Raw genomic sequence first — 19,111 nt, 5'->3', positions numbered from 1 at the left:
GTTGTTTTTTTTCCAGCAGGGACGTGTTGTGTTTCTCACATTTTTCACATGTAGGGCATGTGCTTTTATTGTCCGTGTGATTTTCTCATATAAATATTGCGTATAACTTTTTCACATGTAATCACATATCATTCACATAATCATATAGTGGAATGTTCTCATATCAGTATTTTATTGAAGGCTGAGAGAATGTATGTGTGTGTGTGTGTGTGTGTGTGTGTGTGTGTATAATATAAGAAATACATTCAGGTTAAATTCTTGCTCCATTGTGTAATGCTACAGGGGGGAATATTATATACCATAATTCATGGCTGTAATCATTTTTAAAGATCTCTTTTAAAGACCATTGTTCAGTCTATTACAGCTCCTTTATTATAGGAAGGCGTCAACGAGGATAGTATTCAAGGTGATTCATTAAATTTATACAACCCCAATTCCGAAAAAGTTGGGACAGACTTGATGTCAGGGATTTTCTTGATGTTTGATGTGAACAGTAACTGAAGCTCTCGACCTGTATCTGCATGATTTTCTGCACTGTGCTGCTGCCACATGATTGGCTGATTAGACAATGTATGTATGTTCGTATAGGTGTATGTGTTTACTGTATCAGCTTATCGTTCGGGGGAAAAAAATGGAACAGGAAGTCAGTTTGTGTGCCGTGGTTAGCTTTATTGTCAAAGAGGAGACACTGAAATCAAACAAACTGCACCATGTATTTCGCACGACTGTACTGTATGAACGTAAACACTTGTGCAACGATTAACTCTGTCCACGTCACGAATCCCGTCCACCGCACCCTCCACCCCCATCGTAATATGAAATGGGACAGTCCAGAGTCCAAACGGATCGTCCAAGTCTGCACCGTGTACAAACCCGAGGGTAAAGTGTTGGTGACGAGAAGAAGAAGAAGAAGAAGAAGAAGAGGTGAAGGTGAGGATGATCTCGTGATCCCGCGGCGGACAAATAAAAAAAAAAACGCTCCAGGGTCCAGGACAATTCTTCAGAAGCTTTATACCAAAGCGTGCAAAAATTACACCACTAACACCGCCATTAAACAAATGTGTTAGTTAACGAAAGCACGGACAACGTTACGATCCTTCGTCTAATTAAAGTGCTACTCATATTCAGTTACTCTTACTATAAAATAAGCCTAAATCTCAACACACTGCTCACAAAATAGTTACAAAAACTGCTTTTCCAAACGACTTTTAACAAGTTAGAAAATTCACTTCGAGTAAAGAGAGAGAGAGAGAAAGAGAGAGAGAGAGAGAGAGAGAGAGAGAGAGAGAGAAAAAGAGAGAGAGAGAGAGAGAGGGAAAAAAAAAACCTATTCAACATCAAGGCTGGAAATGAACGGGAATATGCATTAGTACAGCATCATGTCTTAAAGTGCACAGAAACACGTCCCTGAATAGCAAAAAAACCAAAAATAACCACACAGACTCTCACGTCAGTCTTTCTTATCAAAACTATGGCCTTTTACTTTTACAAAATTCTTTAATAGTCTGTGTGAGGACTAAAATAATAATGATAATAAAAAAAAACCCAACAACAACAACGATGGCAACAGAAAGTTATGGTGAAATCAAGAAAAGTTCACATTTTCTGATTGTCTTCATCCCTGTGTTAGGAATTAAGCAGATTTCTAACAAGTTTACCATCTAACCAAGTGATCCGTTAGAAAATATAAAAAGAAACGCCTTCTTTCTGTCAGTAGAAATTATTTTATAGTATTAACATCATTATTGACTGAAGTGTTATTGGTAAACATATCCCAAATAGTGCTTTGTAGGAAACAGAACAGGCAAAACTGGCTAGTTAATATTAATACAGTACCGTTACGTCAATGCGATACGAGCTGCTTTCACACTCAGCGTTTTTCTTACAGGAATTAAGACGGAGGAATGAGGACGGTTTGTAAGAGGTGGCGCTGCTGGTGTTTTTTATTCTTTTTTTTCACAGCATTTTTCTTTATTTATTTGAACACTCTCACTCCGGGTAAGCGCTTCATCCTGGTCAGGGTCCCGGTAAATCCGGAACTGTGAGATGGGGATACACCCTGGATGGGACGCCTGACCTGAGACAGGACACACACACACACACACACACACACTCATTCACACCTAGGAGCAAGTTATCTTAGTTAATCCACTTACTGGCATGTTTTTGGGAGATCATGGAGGAAACCCACATGGACACGGGACAAACATATGAAACTCCAGACAGACCGTAAAATGAGCCCACGATTGAACCAGGGTCACCGTGCTGCCTGTTATTTATTTATTTATTTATTTAATCCATTCCACCCATCCATTTTCCGTACCGCTTATCCTAGACAGGGTCGCGGGGAGCCTGGAGCTTATCCTAGGGGACTTGGGGCACAAGCAGGGTACACCCTGGACAGGGTGCCAACCCATCGCAGGGTGCAATCACACACCCATTCACACACTACGGACACTTTGGACATGCTAATCAGCCTACAGAGCATATCTTTGGACTGGGGGAGGAAACCGGAGAACCTGGAGGAAACCCCCGATGCTCAGGGAGAACATGCGAACGGGGTTCGAAATCCGAACCCCGGAGGCAAACCTACTAACCAATTTATTTAATCTTATTTATTTCTTTAAAATGTTATATTTAACATATTGTCGCTAACTGCTCCTCTCATCACGCGCCGTGGTTCAGAGCACACAAGCGCTGATTTCACGTGTTCTGTTTTTTTAACCCTATGCTCTTGCTCTTGACTCTGGTCTTGTCTCCGCTCCTTTCCTGTCACTGGTCTGTTACCTAACGTGTGCACCTGTTCGCAGTTCAGCCCTCAATTAGTTTGTCGATTTCTGCTCTCCCACACCTGTCATGTCTCATAGTCTCATGGTTGCTTTAGTTGTTTTATTTGATTTTTTTTTTGGTGCAGTTTGCATGGTCGTGAATACAAAGTTCACGTTTTTTTCCTTTGACACATAAAGAACACCAACAAAACTGTTTCATTTCGTGAAATACTGGCGCATGGCATGGTGTCATCAGAGCAACACCGTTTTACCGCTCGGTAACATATTTATCTCCCCCCGGCGTTGAGCTGAGGCTCATTTCGTGCACAGAGAACAGGTGCTAACGAGCAGGTGGTGGCGAAACGTCTTCGGTTGCACTACAAACGTTCCTGCTGAACGAAGCGTTCATAGACAAGTCCAAACTGGGGGAACACGATGCGTTGTGTAAAGCGTGTAGGCACGATGTAAAGATCGCAGCGTCGGTGGTGTTGGGTGTTAAAATGAAGATGGAAAGAACAGTCTGGAGAGTATTTTACAAAAACAACGGCAGTAAAAGGAGCTCTGATGCTCACCTACAAGACCTTGTCTGGAACAGCGCCCTCCTACCTCAACTCTCTCCTGAAGGCTTACGCTCCCTCACGCAACCTTCGATCAATCAACGACCGACACTTAGTAATACCTACTCAGCGTGGCTCAAGATCCCTTTCCAGAACCTTCACACTAACTGTCCCTCAGTGGTGGAATGACCTTCCAACCTCAATCCGGACCACAGAATCTCTCATTATCTTCAAAAAACAGCTAAAGACCCAACTCTTCCATGAACACGTAACCAACCCATAAAATACAAAAAAACAAACAAAAATAAAACCTTACTCTGGCACTTTCACCTCGACTTTGCACACTTAGCTTCTTCTAGAACTCAATGAATAGATCTCGCATGGTGGCACTACCACCTTTGTAAGTCGCTTTGGATAAAAGTGTCTAAATGAATGAATGTCAAATGTAAAAAAAAAAAGTGTGGAGAATGTTTTCTTTTCTTAGGGGTTCGGAGCGACTCTGTTTTTATTTACTTATTAATTTATTTATTTGAACCAATTCTCCATGACCAGTCTCCATACTTCCATACTTAGCTTTGCCTCATTTGTATTGAGTACGTTCCGTGTTTTCCCCGTTTCCTGCTCAGCTTTTTCATTCTTTGCTCGTGTTTTGGTTTCTGATCATGGATTATCCCTGTCTGATGCTGTCTGTCTGCTCTCTGAACCCCCCGCTGATGATTACTGCGTTTGCTTCGTTAAACAACAGGACACGCCACTTTCGTCCCGCCTCCCGCACATGCATTTTACACACCTATCAATTTACATAAAGAGGACAACTTACTAACAGCAGAAGAGAAAAAAAAACAGAACAAGGATAACAGAAATACAATTCTATACACAAGATATATTCAAGGAAAACAACCCCAACAACAACAACAACAACAACAACAACGACAGCTCCGTAGCGTTCGTAATACCGTCTTAAACGTTTAGGTTTTTTTTGTTATTTTCCCGAAGGTGCTTATCAGTGACGCGTATTGTTACACTTGCAGTACTGTACCAAAGTCTAGAGAAATGCAGTAAAGCTTCGATACCTTCAGAAATAATTCAACTAAATGTTTTCTACATATAAGAATCTAGTATAAAGAGCAGCGAACAAAAACCGAAGTCTATATGTGGTGTGAAAACACTGCTTTTAAAAATGCATCAACAGTCTATAGATGTATAATCTGTATCCATGGCTGTAACCATGCATTCTTTGGGGGGGGGTCCCCCTCAATGTTGAAGAAATACCAATCTGTCCCCCCAATATACAGCACAAAATATTTTCTATATGTCCCCCTTTAATGAACCCTGCCAACGGATCTCTCTTTTCTTCATCTATTCTATTTATTTAAGTCTATTCCTTTTTAATATATTTCCGTTTGTTAAGGAAAATCGGTGTGTGCCCCCCCCTCCAATTGTACACTTGGTAGCGCCCATACTCAACGCAAGTTCGTTGATATATTTGAGCAGCTCAGTCTGTAAGAAATGGAGACAGCAGCGAAGTGTAGAAAAGTGCAGCAGAGCACACGAGCTTTTTTTCAGACAGTAAGTAACTAGATCCCTAAATAGTAGGTGACTTTAGCTTAGTGTAGAAGGCATCATACCACGGCTTGGTTTGTTCTTAACAACGTCAGTTAACTGTTGATATTTGCACACTCGCGAAGTAGGCTAGGCTAACGCCAGGTCCAGTTTTTGACCATTAACGGTACCTTCACTTAGATATCCTCCCGCCGAGTTCGCTGTGAACCCTCACGCTGTGACAGACTGTTATAAATGCGAGTGAAAGTGAGGAAAGTTGCACAGCATTTCGTTCCTTTACACTACATTTGGGCTCAGGACAACTAAGTGGACAAATTCCACACATCACACACTTTTTAATCTCACGACCAATCGGATCGCAGCTCGGCGGGCAAGCGAGAAAACACGAACACGGAGGATAGCGGTGGGAGAAATAAATCCGCCTTGTATGAGGAGATTTACAACGCCTTCCGCCAGAGATATTTTAACGTCGGAATACAATTAGAGATAATAAACTGCCACTGCTGGGATGTTTACTGGTTTCTGAGGACCCGCTTCCAATAATGGCTGCATACAGTGGTGTAAATCAGTAGGTATCAATCTGTCCACAGACTCCCTCAGTGGAGATTTACAAGCATAATGAATTATTATGTAATTAGTATTTATTGAGTTCTCCACATTATTTACCTTCACGAGTCAATAATTGTTACCGCATATTGTATCCATTATGAAATTTGGTACACAGATAGAGGACAGTCTGAACTGTTACTACGCCAAATTTGAGGTATCTAACTCAATCCCTCTAGCCCCACCAACTGCCCAAATTTGCTCTCACGTTTATGTTGAAGACGTAATAAACCGTGAGCACTAGAAATTCGTGATTCCTTTGAGTCCTTGGCTCGAGACGATTCGAATGCACCCTACGACGCCATTTTCCGTCATGAAAACTTTTCTGCCATTTTTAATTTTCTGAAAAACCTACTTTTTTTTTCGAACTCGCCCAAGGCCGTTTGTCCGACTTGCACGGGAATTGGCCGGCATAATCTAGAGACACTCACGACAAAAAGTTATTCATGGAATTTTGATACACCGTACCGCTTTTGAATGGCGCTTCAACGAATTCGCCGAAGCGCACACCAAAATGGTTGTGAGGGTATATCTCCGCAACGCTTTGAGGGATTGTGAGGAACTTGGTACGTGTCATCAGCATTAGGCCCTGAGGTTACGTGCAATGTGTTGGCACACAGCCCCCTACTGGTCAGGAGATAGAAAAAACTGCTTTTAGGCTTATAAATCTTGAACGCTTTCTTATCAGGCCCAGATAACTATCATGCCCAGATGCTACCTGAGCAGTTTCAGAGCAGCGGCACATACTGGACAAAATTTCTAAGAAGTAGCTATTTTGAATGAACGTGTACTTTTTCTAACTCATACACTGCTGATCGGACTCTAACCAAAACCACGTCACAAAGCTTCTTTTGCCGCTCATGGTGCCGATAATTGGCTTGAACCCGGTATTGCTGCTTGCAGCTATGTTTTTTGTGTTTGTTTTTCTCAATCCCCACCGAGTCACTCGATTTCGTTGAGAAACTAGCGGAGGTAGATGGACGAGAGAAATTTGTCCATTTTTATTGCTGAACTCCTACGCTAACAAAAAAAAAACCCCATTACATCAGCACGTACACTTCACTTGTGTAAATGTGGCTGGTTCAGTCACAGTAACATTTCAAAATAGCAGCACCCAAAAATTCCTTCTTTGTAGATATATTTTACGTAGCAGTAATATTCCTTTGGAAAATGAACGAATAAAACATAAGAGGAAATTTAGTGAGTTCCTCTCATGAACGTATTTATGATCACGTTTTGGAAACTCTTGTTGTGCGATGATATTCTGGCTATTTATTTGGAGCAGGAGCGTTTGAATTTCGAAACTTTCCACTCACATGTTTTAAAATTAAAATTAGATTCATGAATCTATCCATCCATCCATTTTCTATACTGCTTATCCTACAGGGTCATGGGGAACTTGGAGCCTATCCCAGGGAGCATGGGGAACAAGGTGGGGTACACCCTAGAAGGGGTGCCAATCCATCGCAGGGCACAATCACACACATATTCATACACTACAGACACTTTGGACATGCCAGTCAGCCTACCATGCATGTCTTTGGACTGGGGGAGGAAACCGGAGTACCCGGAGGAAACCCCTGCAGCACGAAGAGAATGTGCTAACTCCACACACATACACAGTGTACCCCAAAAATAAATCTAATCTTTAATATTAATAACGATAATACTGGCTAGTGAACTTCTACTAATGAGCACTGATAAGAGCGTTGGTCTAGTTACAGTGTACGTGTCACGTGAGACGCTTCAGTAAGAAAGAAAGAAAGAAAGAAAGAAAAACGCCTGGTATGAAAGCAGCCGTAATTTGTTACCATCCAGTGCAACATCACTGCGCAGTCCACACGCATTCCATCGCTCAGGTTCAGGTTAACTTATAGAGATTATTACATTATTACAATATCATATGAAAGCACAGCTTAAGTAAAACTATTAGTTTACGCTCTCCACACTGTATGCCCTTTGACCCTGTGACATCACACAGAGTGTGTCTCATCCGGGTGCTTATGGGATTCACCACAGATGCCTTCCTGTGTAGTTTGGGGGAGCCGTGGGAATCTGTGAGACAGGAAAGCAAATTAATTAATTAATTAATAGCGTGTTCTGTAAAAGAGTGTGTGTGTGTGTGTGTGTGTGTGAGTAAACTCGGCGTCACATATTCACCGTTCCTCCGTTCATGAGCAGGGCCATCTCTGTGGGCTGGTACACGTGGCTTCGGAATTGAGGTGTGGGTCGTATTACTGTAGCGTGGTAACCTCCGGCCTGCATGCCTATCTCACACACACACACACACACACACACAGTATTGTAGTCACCCAGTGTCATGTCTGAACCCATTTTACTAACACTGGACTGGTGAAACAGAAAAATTTCACATTATATAACACATTATGAAAATCTTTATTTAATAAAATGTTACTCACGTTTCAGGAAGGCAATAAGCCAGGAGTGTGCGAGCGTTACAGCGATTTTATCACACGGCAACAAAAAGCAATATGTTCAAATCCAACGTTTAGTAACTAATGGAATTTATCATTGACAATGTATTCGCAATAAACAATTCCTCCACCATTCAGCGTACAGTGGCCTGTTAACGCTAAACCTCGGTTGCTAAGCAACATAACCGGGTAAGATTCGAGTATTCTGTCACGGCTGTGATTTGGGCGTAGTTCAGTATAACCGCACGATTGTGAGCGCGATGTTATTTTCATTCCACAGTTTTATAAACGAGAAGTGAAGTGAAAATCATTCGGTTTTGTTTTTTCGTGTTTCGCTCCGCCAATGGAAATAGATCCCAAAGAAACTCCCCTCACTTTATAGCTTGCCGACCAGCTAGCTAGCTAGATCACACTGATTGGTCTGTCTCCCCAGAATCTCATCCCATTCCGTCGGTCTGGTCTTCGTCTCGTCGTCTCATGGCCCGTCCAGGTGAGAGTCGGGACTCTGACACCCGGACTGCGCTTTCTTCACTACTCCAAGGACCTCTGGACTTGGTAGTCACGTTGCCACAGTTTTTAGAAACAAATTCAAATACAGGATCCTGCCCATAGACACGTTCCCGTGCTTTGAGGTCCAGTTATTAAAGATTGAGATTTCGGGTCCTGTTGCTTGTGCATCAGATTTCACATTGGAAATCAGTTCCTCTCTGATGTAGTGTCTCACTATGAGAGATTGCTGATTCTTGGGGATTTTAACATTCATCTCTGTTGTCCAGTTAAACCCGTGGTAAAAGATTTTTTTTACGTCTTTTAGAATGCCTGTATTTTGCGCAGTTCGTCTCTGGTCCTATCCTCATACTTTAGGTCATATGCTAGATCTTGTAACGCCTTCTGGTTTGTCTGTAACTGATCTTGAGGTTGTCGATTCTGGTATTTCTGACCATCATTCAGTTGTGTTTGAATCTGTTCGTTTCTCTCAGTCTCTGAACATCTCTCGTGTCATCCATGCCTCTTCAGATTATTCTATCTGGCTTTACACTTTACAGATGCTTTTAAGAATGATATGGATACCGTGGAGCTGGTTGAAGTTTTTAACTCTTACTTTAGACACTATCGCGCCAGGAGAGTTAAAAGGAAAAGATACTCTTCCGCCTTGGCTCAACGATTGTACCCGAGCTCTTCGACAAGAGTGCAGAACAATGGAGTGAAAATGAAGGAAAGGCGAATTGCTGGTTATCAGAGGCAAAATCAATATGTCTCTCTAAATTAATATCTGTGAATGCAGATAGGCCCAAAGTATTGTTTAATACTAATGATTCTGTGTTAAATCCTTCTCGGGCTCGAGTCCTGTGATGAGTTTCTGAATTTTTTCTTCTTTTGTTATGCCTTCAAAATTGGATCCTAGTCACTAGTACCAGCTAGTCTTAAACATGCAACTGTGCAGCCTTTGCTTTAAAAACCTCAGCTTGATCCAGCTTTACACAATAATTATAGGCCTATTACCAAATTGCCTGTTATCTCAAAGTTGCTGGAAAACGTTGAACTACACTCTCATTTGAATTCTTTAAATATCCTAGACAAGTTCCCGTCAGGCTTTAGATCCTTACACAGCACTGAATCTGCCTTGGTAAAGGTCTCTAATGATATTTTGATTTCACTTGACTCTGGTACGTGTGCTGTGTTGGTTTTATTGGAGCTTAGTGCTGCTTTTGATACCATTGACCATAGTATTCTTTTAAATTGTGGCAGTTGTGGCTGAGTGGTTAAAGGCTGTGGGTTACTGATCAGGAGTTCAAGCCCCAGCACTGCTAAGCTACAACTGTTGGGCCCTTGGACAAGGCCCTTAACCCTCAATTAAAAAAATAAAATAAATCACTTAGAGTCTGTTGCTGGCATTCATGGTCTGGCTTTACAGTGGTTTGGCTCTCATCTGAAAGATAGGACTTTTTCTATAAACATAGGGAATTTCTCTTTTTCCTTTTCGCCCTTATCGGGTGGTGTTCCTCAGGGTTCCATCTTGGGTCATTTGTTGTTCTCCCTTTCTATGCTCCGCCTAGGTTCTATGTTTTAGAAATATAGTATTTCCTATCACTGCTATGCTGATGATACCCAATTATATTTGCCAGTTAGGGCAAATGGTAGCACCCCCTTTGGATCCATTTTTAAATGTCTTGAGGACATAAAATGTTGGATGCCTACTAATTCTCTTCAGTGAAATGAAAGTAAAGCTGAGGTAATTATTTTGGGCTCACCCACTGTTTCCTCTGTTCTTGAGGCCCAGTTAAGGTCGTCTTTCCTTCAATGCACGTTAACATGTCAAAGATCTTGGAGTTATTTTTGACTCACACCTACAATTTGATAAACAAATCAGTGGTGTGGTTAAGGGAAGTTTCATTTAAGGTCTATTAGAGTTTCTCTCTACAAAAGACCTACAGACTGTGATTCATTCACTTAATACAACAAGGTAGGTCTACGGTAACTCTCTGTTAGTTGGCCTTCCTCGGTCTGTCTTCTCTCGCCTGCAGCCTGTGCAAAATGCAGCAGCTAGATTTTTAACAGGGGCTGAAAGTTGATATTTCCCCTGTTTTGGCATCTCTTCAGTGGCTTCCTGTCAAGTTTAGAACTGATTTACAATTCTTATTCATGTATACAAAGCGCTTTCTGGTCTTGCTCCACAGTACAGAACACTAAGGTCCTGTAATCAACTTCTTTTATCTGTCCCCCGCTGTCGTACTAAGACAAAGGGTGATCGAAGCTTTTCTGTGGTTGGTCTCTGGAACAGTCTCCCCTTTAGCTAATTTTTGAATCTTCTCTTAAAGCTTATTTTTATTCTTTGTCTTATGCTCTTTGGATCAACTGCTGTTGTTTTTTTTTTTTAAACGTGCTTTATTAATCAAATTGGACTTGGCGTGACTTGACTGGAACATTCGCATTAATAGGTGGTTCCGGTGAAAATGGCGTCCCTTCTTCCTGTTCTTCTTCATCTGACAAGTGTTCATATCTTAAGTCAAGAAGTTACATTCAGAAAAAATGTATCTAGATGATGACATCGCTAACTCTACTATAGTAACTGTTGGACTGTTGGAATCGGAACTTTTTCATCCGATCAAATTAGTGGACAGGATCTAACTGTTGTATACAATGCCTTTGAAAGTGAACAATCAGATTTGAGAGCTATTTCACATCATGCTTAGATTCTATCTTACTAACAGATATTATTTTGTTGCCATCAACGAACAAAAATCTGCAGCTGTTACTAGAACTTGAGGTGTTCCTCAGGGTTCGGTCATCAGGCCTCCTCTTTAACATCTTTACATGTTAAGCTTATGTCCTGTTGTTTTTTTACTGTTATGATACACAGATTTATGTCAGTATGGAATCTACCACATGCCTACCACTTCTGGCCTGTCTTCCATTGAGTATTCCTGACATGTGACTATGGATAAACTCCAAAAAAACCTAACATTTGAATGATTGGCCTCAAGTCCTTAATCTCCAGTTGTCTGGAGCACTCGACCTCTGCGGCACTTTTGAATCCCACATTAGAGCACTCACCATAAATAATAAATGTGATTTTTCATCTTTGTTATTGTTTGGACAGATACGGTTTGGGGAAGTGGTAGCTCAGTGGTTAAGATGCTGGACTATTGATTGGAAGGCCAGGAGTTCAAGCACCACCAAGCTACCACTGCTGGGCCCTTGAGCAATGCCATTAACCATCGGGTGTATAAGTGTAAGTCGCTCTGAATAAGGGCGTCTACCAAATGCCTGCGTGATTTTGCGATTTTACCTCAGAAATTAACGCAAAATCAAGGTAACGCCGCAATATTTTCTGCACATTTGGGCGAAGACGTGGAGTCAACACAACGTGCATTCAGCCAAAGGCTTCGTCGATTCATGTGCGTCGAACATGAGTACAGCTAAAACGTCTCATTGACCAATAAACAGTGCAAAACAATTAGTAGTTTTCTCCAAATAAAAAAAATGGCAGCAAAATCAAGCATTTCCGGCCGCAACGATCAGAAAAAAACCTCGGGTGAAATCCTGTGCAGGCTGATAAATGTTTACATTTTCATCCCTGATTAAAGCTCATCTTTGCATTAAAGCTTATCACTTTCACAATTTACAGATTAATAAACAAACTGACAAATTTAGTGAAGGAGCACCGATGGTATCCAAGTAGTCTGGCTTTGGTAATCACCAGGAGCAACAGTTACATGCTCATGCTTAAATAATGTGACGTGCACAAACGCACAATTTTACCTGCGCTGTGCTCCTCTATGGAAAATGCCTGTCTTTCCGTGTATGCTGCTCTGTGATTGGCTGGCAGCTCATCATCATCGCGGTAACCATGTGAAGACTGCGGTTGCCGTGCGTCGTAGTAATCCTGGCACCCTTCGTCGCCCCTCTGACTGGTCAGTCGCAGACACAGGTGGGCTTCTGGGATGGCATGGAAGAGCAGCAGTGCCCATCCCTCCATTACTAAGGCTATGGCCAGAGCGGGTTCTTCACCATCGGTCTCACTGGTCATGGTGCTCTTTCCAGGAGTGTTACCGTAGAGGTAAAACCCGAGCCATGCAGCCCAAACGAGCAGGGAGACGAGACAGGAGAGGAAAAGCCAGACACCATTACAGCTCCATTGGCGTCTCTTCTTCCTGGCTGCGTCATCTACATGCCTTGCGCCACACAGAAGGACCGTGAGCGAGACCGTTGTCGATGTGAGGAGCAGTGCCAACGCGTAGCCGCACACTAGTGCAAAGTCCAGTGGTGGGTAATGGCAGGCACTGTGGCCCTCGCGCGCCACCGTCAGCAACAGCCACTCTCCGCTGATGACTCCCTGCACCAGCGCAATTCCCAACGCCAGCACCGAGAGCGAGCCACCTGACGGGCTGCGTTCCCCTGTCGCGAGCTTCCGTAACCGCAGTGCCTGGACCAACAGGCACGAGAAACACAGAGCGAAGAGTGAGCTCCACAGCCCACGGCGCAACATGCACACCGTCTCGCCGCGTCCCACCATGAACGCCAGAGACAGGCAGAACAGACCCACCGTACTCAGCAGCAGCAGCAGGAGAGGGCCTACACCGCTACGCCGCTCTGGCTCAGTCACCATTTTCAGCTTCGAGAGGAGAACGGCGAAAAGAACAAGAGCCGAAACGGCGCCACCACATGCCACGGCCTCTAAAACAACCCCCCACACAGACTCGAGGTCACACAGAAGCCGGTAAGATGGATGGACACCTGAGCCACACCCTTTGGGAGGGGGCGGAGATTCTAGAGGAGATGCACCCGCACCACAGACGAGCAGAGAGAGGAGGACGGTGAGGGTGGGAATTATCGCCATGGCTGCAGAGGAGAGAAAAAAAAAGTTTCACATGCAGATTATTTTGAAGATATATAACTGATATGTAGCACACTGTATTCTTTGGCTTAAGTTACAGTTTCTAAGACAGCACTGCAATTGATCAAACCATAAAGTATGGAAATATAAAAAGGCACATGGAGCAGAGAACTACCACAAAGAGCAGAGACACAGATAATCCTGTGGATGAAAACAACTCAAACAAACAGAAGGACCACAACCTGTCAAATTACATCCAAGTGTAACCCTGTTGTGCAGAACGTCATGTCAGAATGTACCACTTAAAAAAGGCTCCAGCAGTAGAAGACCACGACACATGGCCCTGTTGGCAACAAAAAACGAAATCTTTCCAGTGAGCTCAAAACTGGACCTCTGAAGATAAAAAGTAAAATGCTTGATTAGATACATCAGGTTCTTTTTATTTCAAGTTGGCGCAAGCAAAGTGTGTCCATGGAGCCATCCTGACTGGTGCCAAGAATACAAGCTGGTGACAGTGTGTCTGTGTGGAAAATGTTTTCCTGGCACACATTTGATACTCGGACAGAGTGCCCGATATGACCTCCTCGGAATAAAGTCTATAGGGTGGGGGGATGGGTGGGTACGACCTGTCAAGAGGCCTAAAATAACTACTAGTGCCCCTGCTGAACCACAAGGCACGTCCAGCATAATAATACACCAGGTCACATGACATGTAGAAGGTTCCAAGACTCTGGTGATGGATTTTCATAGCAGAGTCCCTGAAACTTGACCCCATCAAGTAACAGAAGTGCCCTGTCGGATTATGTCAGATCGCGCGCTTGAATCTTGATGATGAGTCCAAGAAAAGAAAATTGGAAGTGGGAGGGATTGCATTGCTGCATTACTCGCTCTCTTCCTTGCTGAAAAAAAAACAATAGAAACCCTCATCGAATTTGTAATGGTTTTAATCAGGGGTGTCCGATCTTATCCGGAAAGGGCCGGTGTGGGTGCAGGTTTTCATCTTGACCAAGCAGAAGCCACACCTGAGTCTATTGAAAGCCAAGATCAACTGATTAAACAGGTGGAATGAGGTGTGGCACCTGCTTGATTGGAATGAAAACCTGCACCCTCACCGGCCCTTTGAGAATAAGATTGGTCACCCATTGGTTTTAATGGTTATAATGGGAATTGTATCGGTTTTAATGGAAACTGTCATGGTCCCTGTGGGTCCCTACTGGTCATTTGTTGCCTTCTATCGGTGGCATGTCATGTCTAGTGGATACCATTAAGGACCAATAATTATAATGAATTGATGGTTTGTAATGGTATTTGTAGTGGAAACCATTAGAAACCATTTGTGATGGTTTCTATTGCTGTTTCAGCAGGGTTGTCAGTCAGACAACACGCACTAGGCCTAGTTCACGTTCTTCGATGTGGTATCAGATGTTCGTTTCGGTGCGTATTAGTTGAAATCTGTACAGTATCGGACTGATATCCGATACCACGAATGGTATCGATGCACCCCTAGCTAAAAAAAACAAAACAAAAACAAGCAATATTTTAATATATCTTCCTCTTTGTATTTTCATGCATGAGAGATGTCCAGCATTTCTCTCCTAACTAACAAAAGATCTCCCTGCTGAACAGACCCCCACAGAAAACCATCACAGAAATGCTAATGGTTTCCATTAGAAATACCATTACACACATCAGCTGTTAACCATTAAAACCATTACCAAATGGTATTGCATAGTAGGACGTGTTAAGGACTTGGGTCCTTAATGGTATCACCTACAGTAGACCAGGGGTCGGGAACCTATGGCTCGCGAGCTATATATGGCTCTTTCAGTGATTGCCCATGGCTCAACTACATATGACATATTTTTAAATATTACATAATTCATAATCGATGGCCGTTGGTCATGTATACACCAACCCGTGGCACAAGCTCAAATTTCACTGGACAATGTGGAGCAGAGAAGTCATTTCCCGGTCTAATTCATAAATCGGTTGAAAACTACATAGCCGGTCTGTTTTCATAAAAAGTAAAACCAGTAAAAAAGAATCGAGTATCGTTGGTTCCAGTCTTAACGAACATGCGGATTTGCGGATTTGGAAGTCGCATTAATGGTAAGTAGTGTTCAATTTACTCTTACTTAAGAACTGCATCTTGTATCGATTTACAATTTGATGAAACCATCAGAATTGGTTAAAGGAAGTCCAGTTGCCACCTACAGGCCATTAGGTGAAGTGCAGGCAGTTAGGTCAAGAACATGCACACTGTCAAAGGGCCTTTATTACAGTACCACTTTTTATAATTACGCAATAACAGTAAAAGATGATAACTATAATAAGGAGAAAATATTTAAAAACATCAACAAAAAAAAAAGACTTTTCTCTGGCTCGTTAAAGGAAAAAAAATCATAACTGAAAAGGTTCCCGACCTCTGCACTAGACAAACCATACCACCAATAGAAGGCAACAAATGACCATTAGAAACCCACAGGGACCCATTAAAACCAATACAACTCCCATTAAAACCATTATGAGGGTTTCTATTGTTTTGTTTTGTTTTGTTGACCCCCCCCCCCCCCTACAGCAGGGCTGTACAAGGTTTTGTTTGATTTGTGCATTAACATTTCTTCTTGCTCATGCTCTCCTGACCTCCGGGATGGACGGATGATGTCATACTCTTTTGTTTTGTCTCACGCTCCAAGAGGCCTCCCGGTTGCGCTAGGCCAACGGGTTTCTATGACAACCGGAGACATGCGTGGGATGCCCGACACGGAAGTGAGGCGAGTTTATATAAGGAGCGATTACCGTGACAACCGCGCACACGCGCGCGCGCACACGCACGCACACACACACACACACACACACACACACACGGCATTGCAGCAGTACAATTGCTTTTGTAATAAGCTAACGGTTTAAGACCTCTCTCTCTCTCTCTCTCTCTCTCTCTCTCTCAATCTCTCTCTGACTTTTGCACATTTTTTTCTAAAATGTCTGCATACACATCCAGCATTAAGGAGATCAGATAGATGTTAGAGAAACTGTTGTACCTTTGCCTGGATGAAATTATCCGTGAAGACACCGAATTTCCCCTCTTATGACGCTTCAGGCGCGCAGTTTACGCACAGCGCTTATCCAGGCATTATTCATCTGCGCCTTACAATCAGCGCCAACACAACAGCAGGAAAATAACGCGCACCCTGAGCTCAGGGCTGTGGATCGCTGCTAAATCTCCTCACGCTGCCTAAACGTGTCGGAGGGGTGGCATTGTCCTGTAAACAGCCTGTTTACACACCGAGACAGAAAATAAAAGCAACAAATAAATGAGATCCTGCTGGGAAAATCGGTGCGTTTCCAACGCGGTGCGCTCGACGTCCTTCCTTTTTTCCCATCTACACGCGATATTCCGCTCAGAAAAGGGTTAAAGCGCGATGTCACCTCTCTCTCAAACCGTCAGTGAGGTATGTGTGTCTGAGAGAGAGAGGGGGAGAGAGAGAGAGAGAGAGACAGACAGAGAGAGAGAGAGAGTTGTCCGTTTCCCCGGATGTGGCCAGTGCACTTGAGCTTAACGTAAGCTCCCCTCTCTCCCTCGTGCAAAGGATCGTTCTGGCCAAAACTCTCAGAAGAACCTCTCTCTCTCTCTCTCTCACACACACACACACACGCGTGCATAACACACAATCCCAAGTGTGCATCCCACGTGAGACGCCCTAAAGTGGATTATGCAATAGATTTGTGTGTGTGTGTGTGTGTGTGTGTGGTCTTGTCCTGCTAAGGAGTCAGAACTAATCCTGTCTCATTTTTCCCCTTTCATTAACAAACAAACAACAACAACAAAAAACAGTTATTCTCTATTTTGTGCACATTTGTGTAGTGTTGTGTGTAGTGTTATGTATTTGTGTAGCGTTGTGTATTTGTGTAGCATTGTGTATTTGTGTAGTGTTGTGTGTAGTGTTATGTATTTGTGTAGCGTTGTGTATTTGTGTAGCATTGTGTATTTGTGTAGCGTTGTGTGTAGTGTTATGTATTTGTGTAGTGTTGTGTATTTGTGTAGCGTTGTGTATTTGTGTAGTGTTGTGTGTAGTGTTGTGTATTTGTGTAGTGTATTTGTGTAGTGTCGTGTGTAGTGTTGTGTATTTGTGTAGCGTTGTGTATTTGTGTAGCATTGTGTATTTGTGTAGTGTTGTGTGTAGTGTTATGTATTTGTGTAGCGTTGTGTATTTGTGTAGCATTGTGTATTTGTGTAGCGTTGTGTGTAGTGTTATGTATTTGTGTAGCATTGTGTATTTGTGTAGTGTTGTGTATTTGTGTAGCATTGTGTATTTGTGTAGTGTTGTGTATTTGTGTAGCATTGTGTATTTGTGTAGCGTTGTGTATTTGTGTAGTGTTGTGTATTTGTGTAGCGTTGTGTGTAGTGTTATGTATTTGTGTATTGTGTATTTGTGTAGTGCTGTGTGTAGTGTTATGTATTTGTGTAGCATTGTGTATTTGTGTAGTGTTGTGTATTTGTGTAGCATTGTGTATTTGTGTAGTGTTGTGTGTAGTGTTGTGTATTTGTGTAGCATTGTGTATTTGTGTAGCGTTGTGTGTAGTGTTATGTATTTGTGTATTGTTGTGTATTTGTGTAGTGCTGTGTGTAGGGTTATGTATTTGTGTAGTGTTCTGTATTTGTGTAGCATTGTGTATTTGTGTAGTGTTGTGTATTTGTGTAGCATTGTGTATTTGTGTAGCATTGTGTATTTGTGTAGTGTTGTGTGTAGTGTTGTGTATTTGTGTAGTGTTGTGTATTTGTGTAGCGTTGTGTATTTGTGTAGCGTTGTGTGTAGTGTTATGTATTTGTGTAGTGTGTAGTTGTGTAGGGTTGGTGTTGGTATTGGTGGTGGTATTAGTGTTGGTATTGGTGTTGATGTTGGTGTTGGTGTTGGTGTTGGTATTGGTGGTGGTATTGGTGTTGATGTTGGTATTGGTATTGGTATTGGTGGTGGTATTAGTGTTGGTATTGGTGTTGGTGTTGGTGTTGGTATTGGTGTTGATGTTGGTATTGGTATTGGTATTGGTGTTGATATTGGTGTTGGTATTGGTGTTGGTGTTGGTGTTGGTATTGGTGGTGGTGTTGATGTTGGTATTGGTGGTGGTATTGGTGGTGGTGTTGGTATTGGTATTGGTGGTGGTATTGGTGTTGATGTTGGTGTTTGTGTTGGTGTTGGTATTGGTGGTGGTGTTGGTATTGGTGGTGGTATTGGTGGTGGTGTTGGTATTGGTATTGGTGGTGGAATTGGTGTAGGTGTTGGTATTGGTGTTGGTATTCATGTTGGTATTGGTATTGGTGTTGGTATTGGTGGTGGTATTGGTGGTGGTATTGGTGGTGGTATTGGTGTAGGTGTTGGTATTGATGTTGGTATTGGTGGTGGTGTTGGTATTGGTATTGGTATTGGTGGTGGTGTTGGTGTTGGTATTGGTGTTGGTATTGGTGGTGGTATTGGTGTAGGTGTTGGTATTGGTGGTGGTGTTGGTGTTGGTATTGGTGTTGGTATTGGTGGTGGTATTGGTGGTGGTGTTGGTATTGGTGTTGGTATATTTATCACTGAATTCACCCTTTTGCTGGGATCAGGATAATCCTGATTTTTAATTTTTTTTTTTTAATTTTGGATAACAGGTATCCCAATCATACTAAAAAGTTTTGAACGCATACTCAAGATTTAATCCAGATCAAAAGCAAGATCGGATTACATGCTGTAATCTGATTTCAGAATCCTTTTTTTTTTTTTTTACTTCTCTTGAACAACCCACTTTCAAGATTAGATCCAATCCGATAGCCAGAATCCGATCAGATTACGTCTGAACAACTGG

The 19,111-nt window shown here is 42.5% G+C and overlaps 1 protein-coding gene across 2 annotated transcripts; it reads right to left on the bottom strand.

Annotated features, from left to right (window-relative positions):
- Positions 1 to 5,333: 5,333 nt before the first annotated feature.
- gprc5bb (G protein-coupled receptor, class C, group 5, member Bb) lies at positions 5,334 to 18,462 on the bottom strand. 2 transcript variants are annotated; one of them, XM_053615693.1, is made up of 4 exons: positions 16,312 to 18,462; positions 12,193 to 13,272; positions 7,655 to 7,761; positions 5,334 to 7,549 (listed from the first exon to the last, which is right to left on the bottom strand). In XM_053615693.1, the coding sequence occupies exons 2-4, from the start codon at positions 13,268 to 13,270 to the stop codon at positions 7,505 to 7,507; spliced, it is 1,230 nt and encodes a 409-aa protein (XP_053471668.1). In that variant the 5' UTR covers positions 13,271 to 13,272; positions 16,312 to 18,462; the 3' UTR covers positions 5,334 to 7,504. The 2 variants fall into 2 exon arrangements, with proteins under 2 accessions (XP_053471668.1, XP_053471669.1); XM_053615694.1 differs by lacking the exon at positions 16,312 to 18,462 and having other exon boundaries at positions 12,193 to 14,882.
- Positions 18,463 to 19,111: the final 649 nt, after the last annotated feature.

This window comes from Ictalurus furcatus, chromosome 26, assembly GCF_023375685.1.
Source record: "Ictalurus furcatus strain D&B chromosome 26, Billie_1.0, whole genome shotgun sequence".
In the NCBI taxonomy this organism is placed as follows: domain Eukaryota; kingdom Metazoa; phylum Chordata; class Actinopteri; order Siluriformes; family Ictaluridae; genus Ictalurus; species Ictalurus furcatus.
This window is presented reverse-complemented; position numbering and strand designations above follow the sequence as displayed.

Coding starts and splice junctions, on each gene's coding strand:
- gprc5bb (XM_053615693.1), bottom strand. CDS start 13,270: ATGGCGATAATTCCCACCCTCACCGTCCTCCTCTCTCTGCTCGTCTGT. Junction 7,762..12,192: donor CATAGAGGAGCACAGCGCAG/GTAAAATTGTGC, acceptor TGTGTGAGATAG/GCATGCAGGCCGGAGGTTAC. Junction 7,550..7,654: donor TGCTCATGAACGGAGGAACG/GTGAATATGTGA, acceptor CCTGTCTCACAG/ATTCCCACGGCTCCCCCAAA.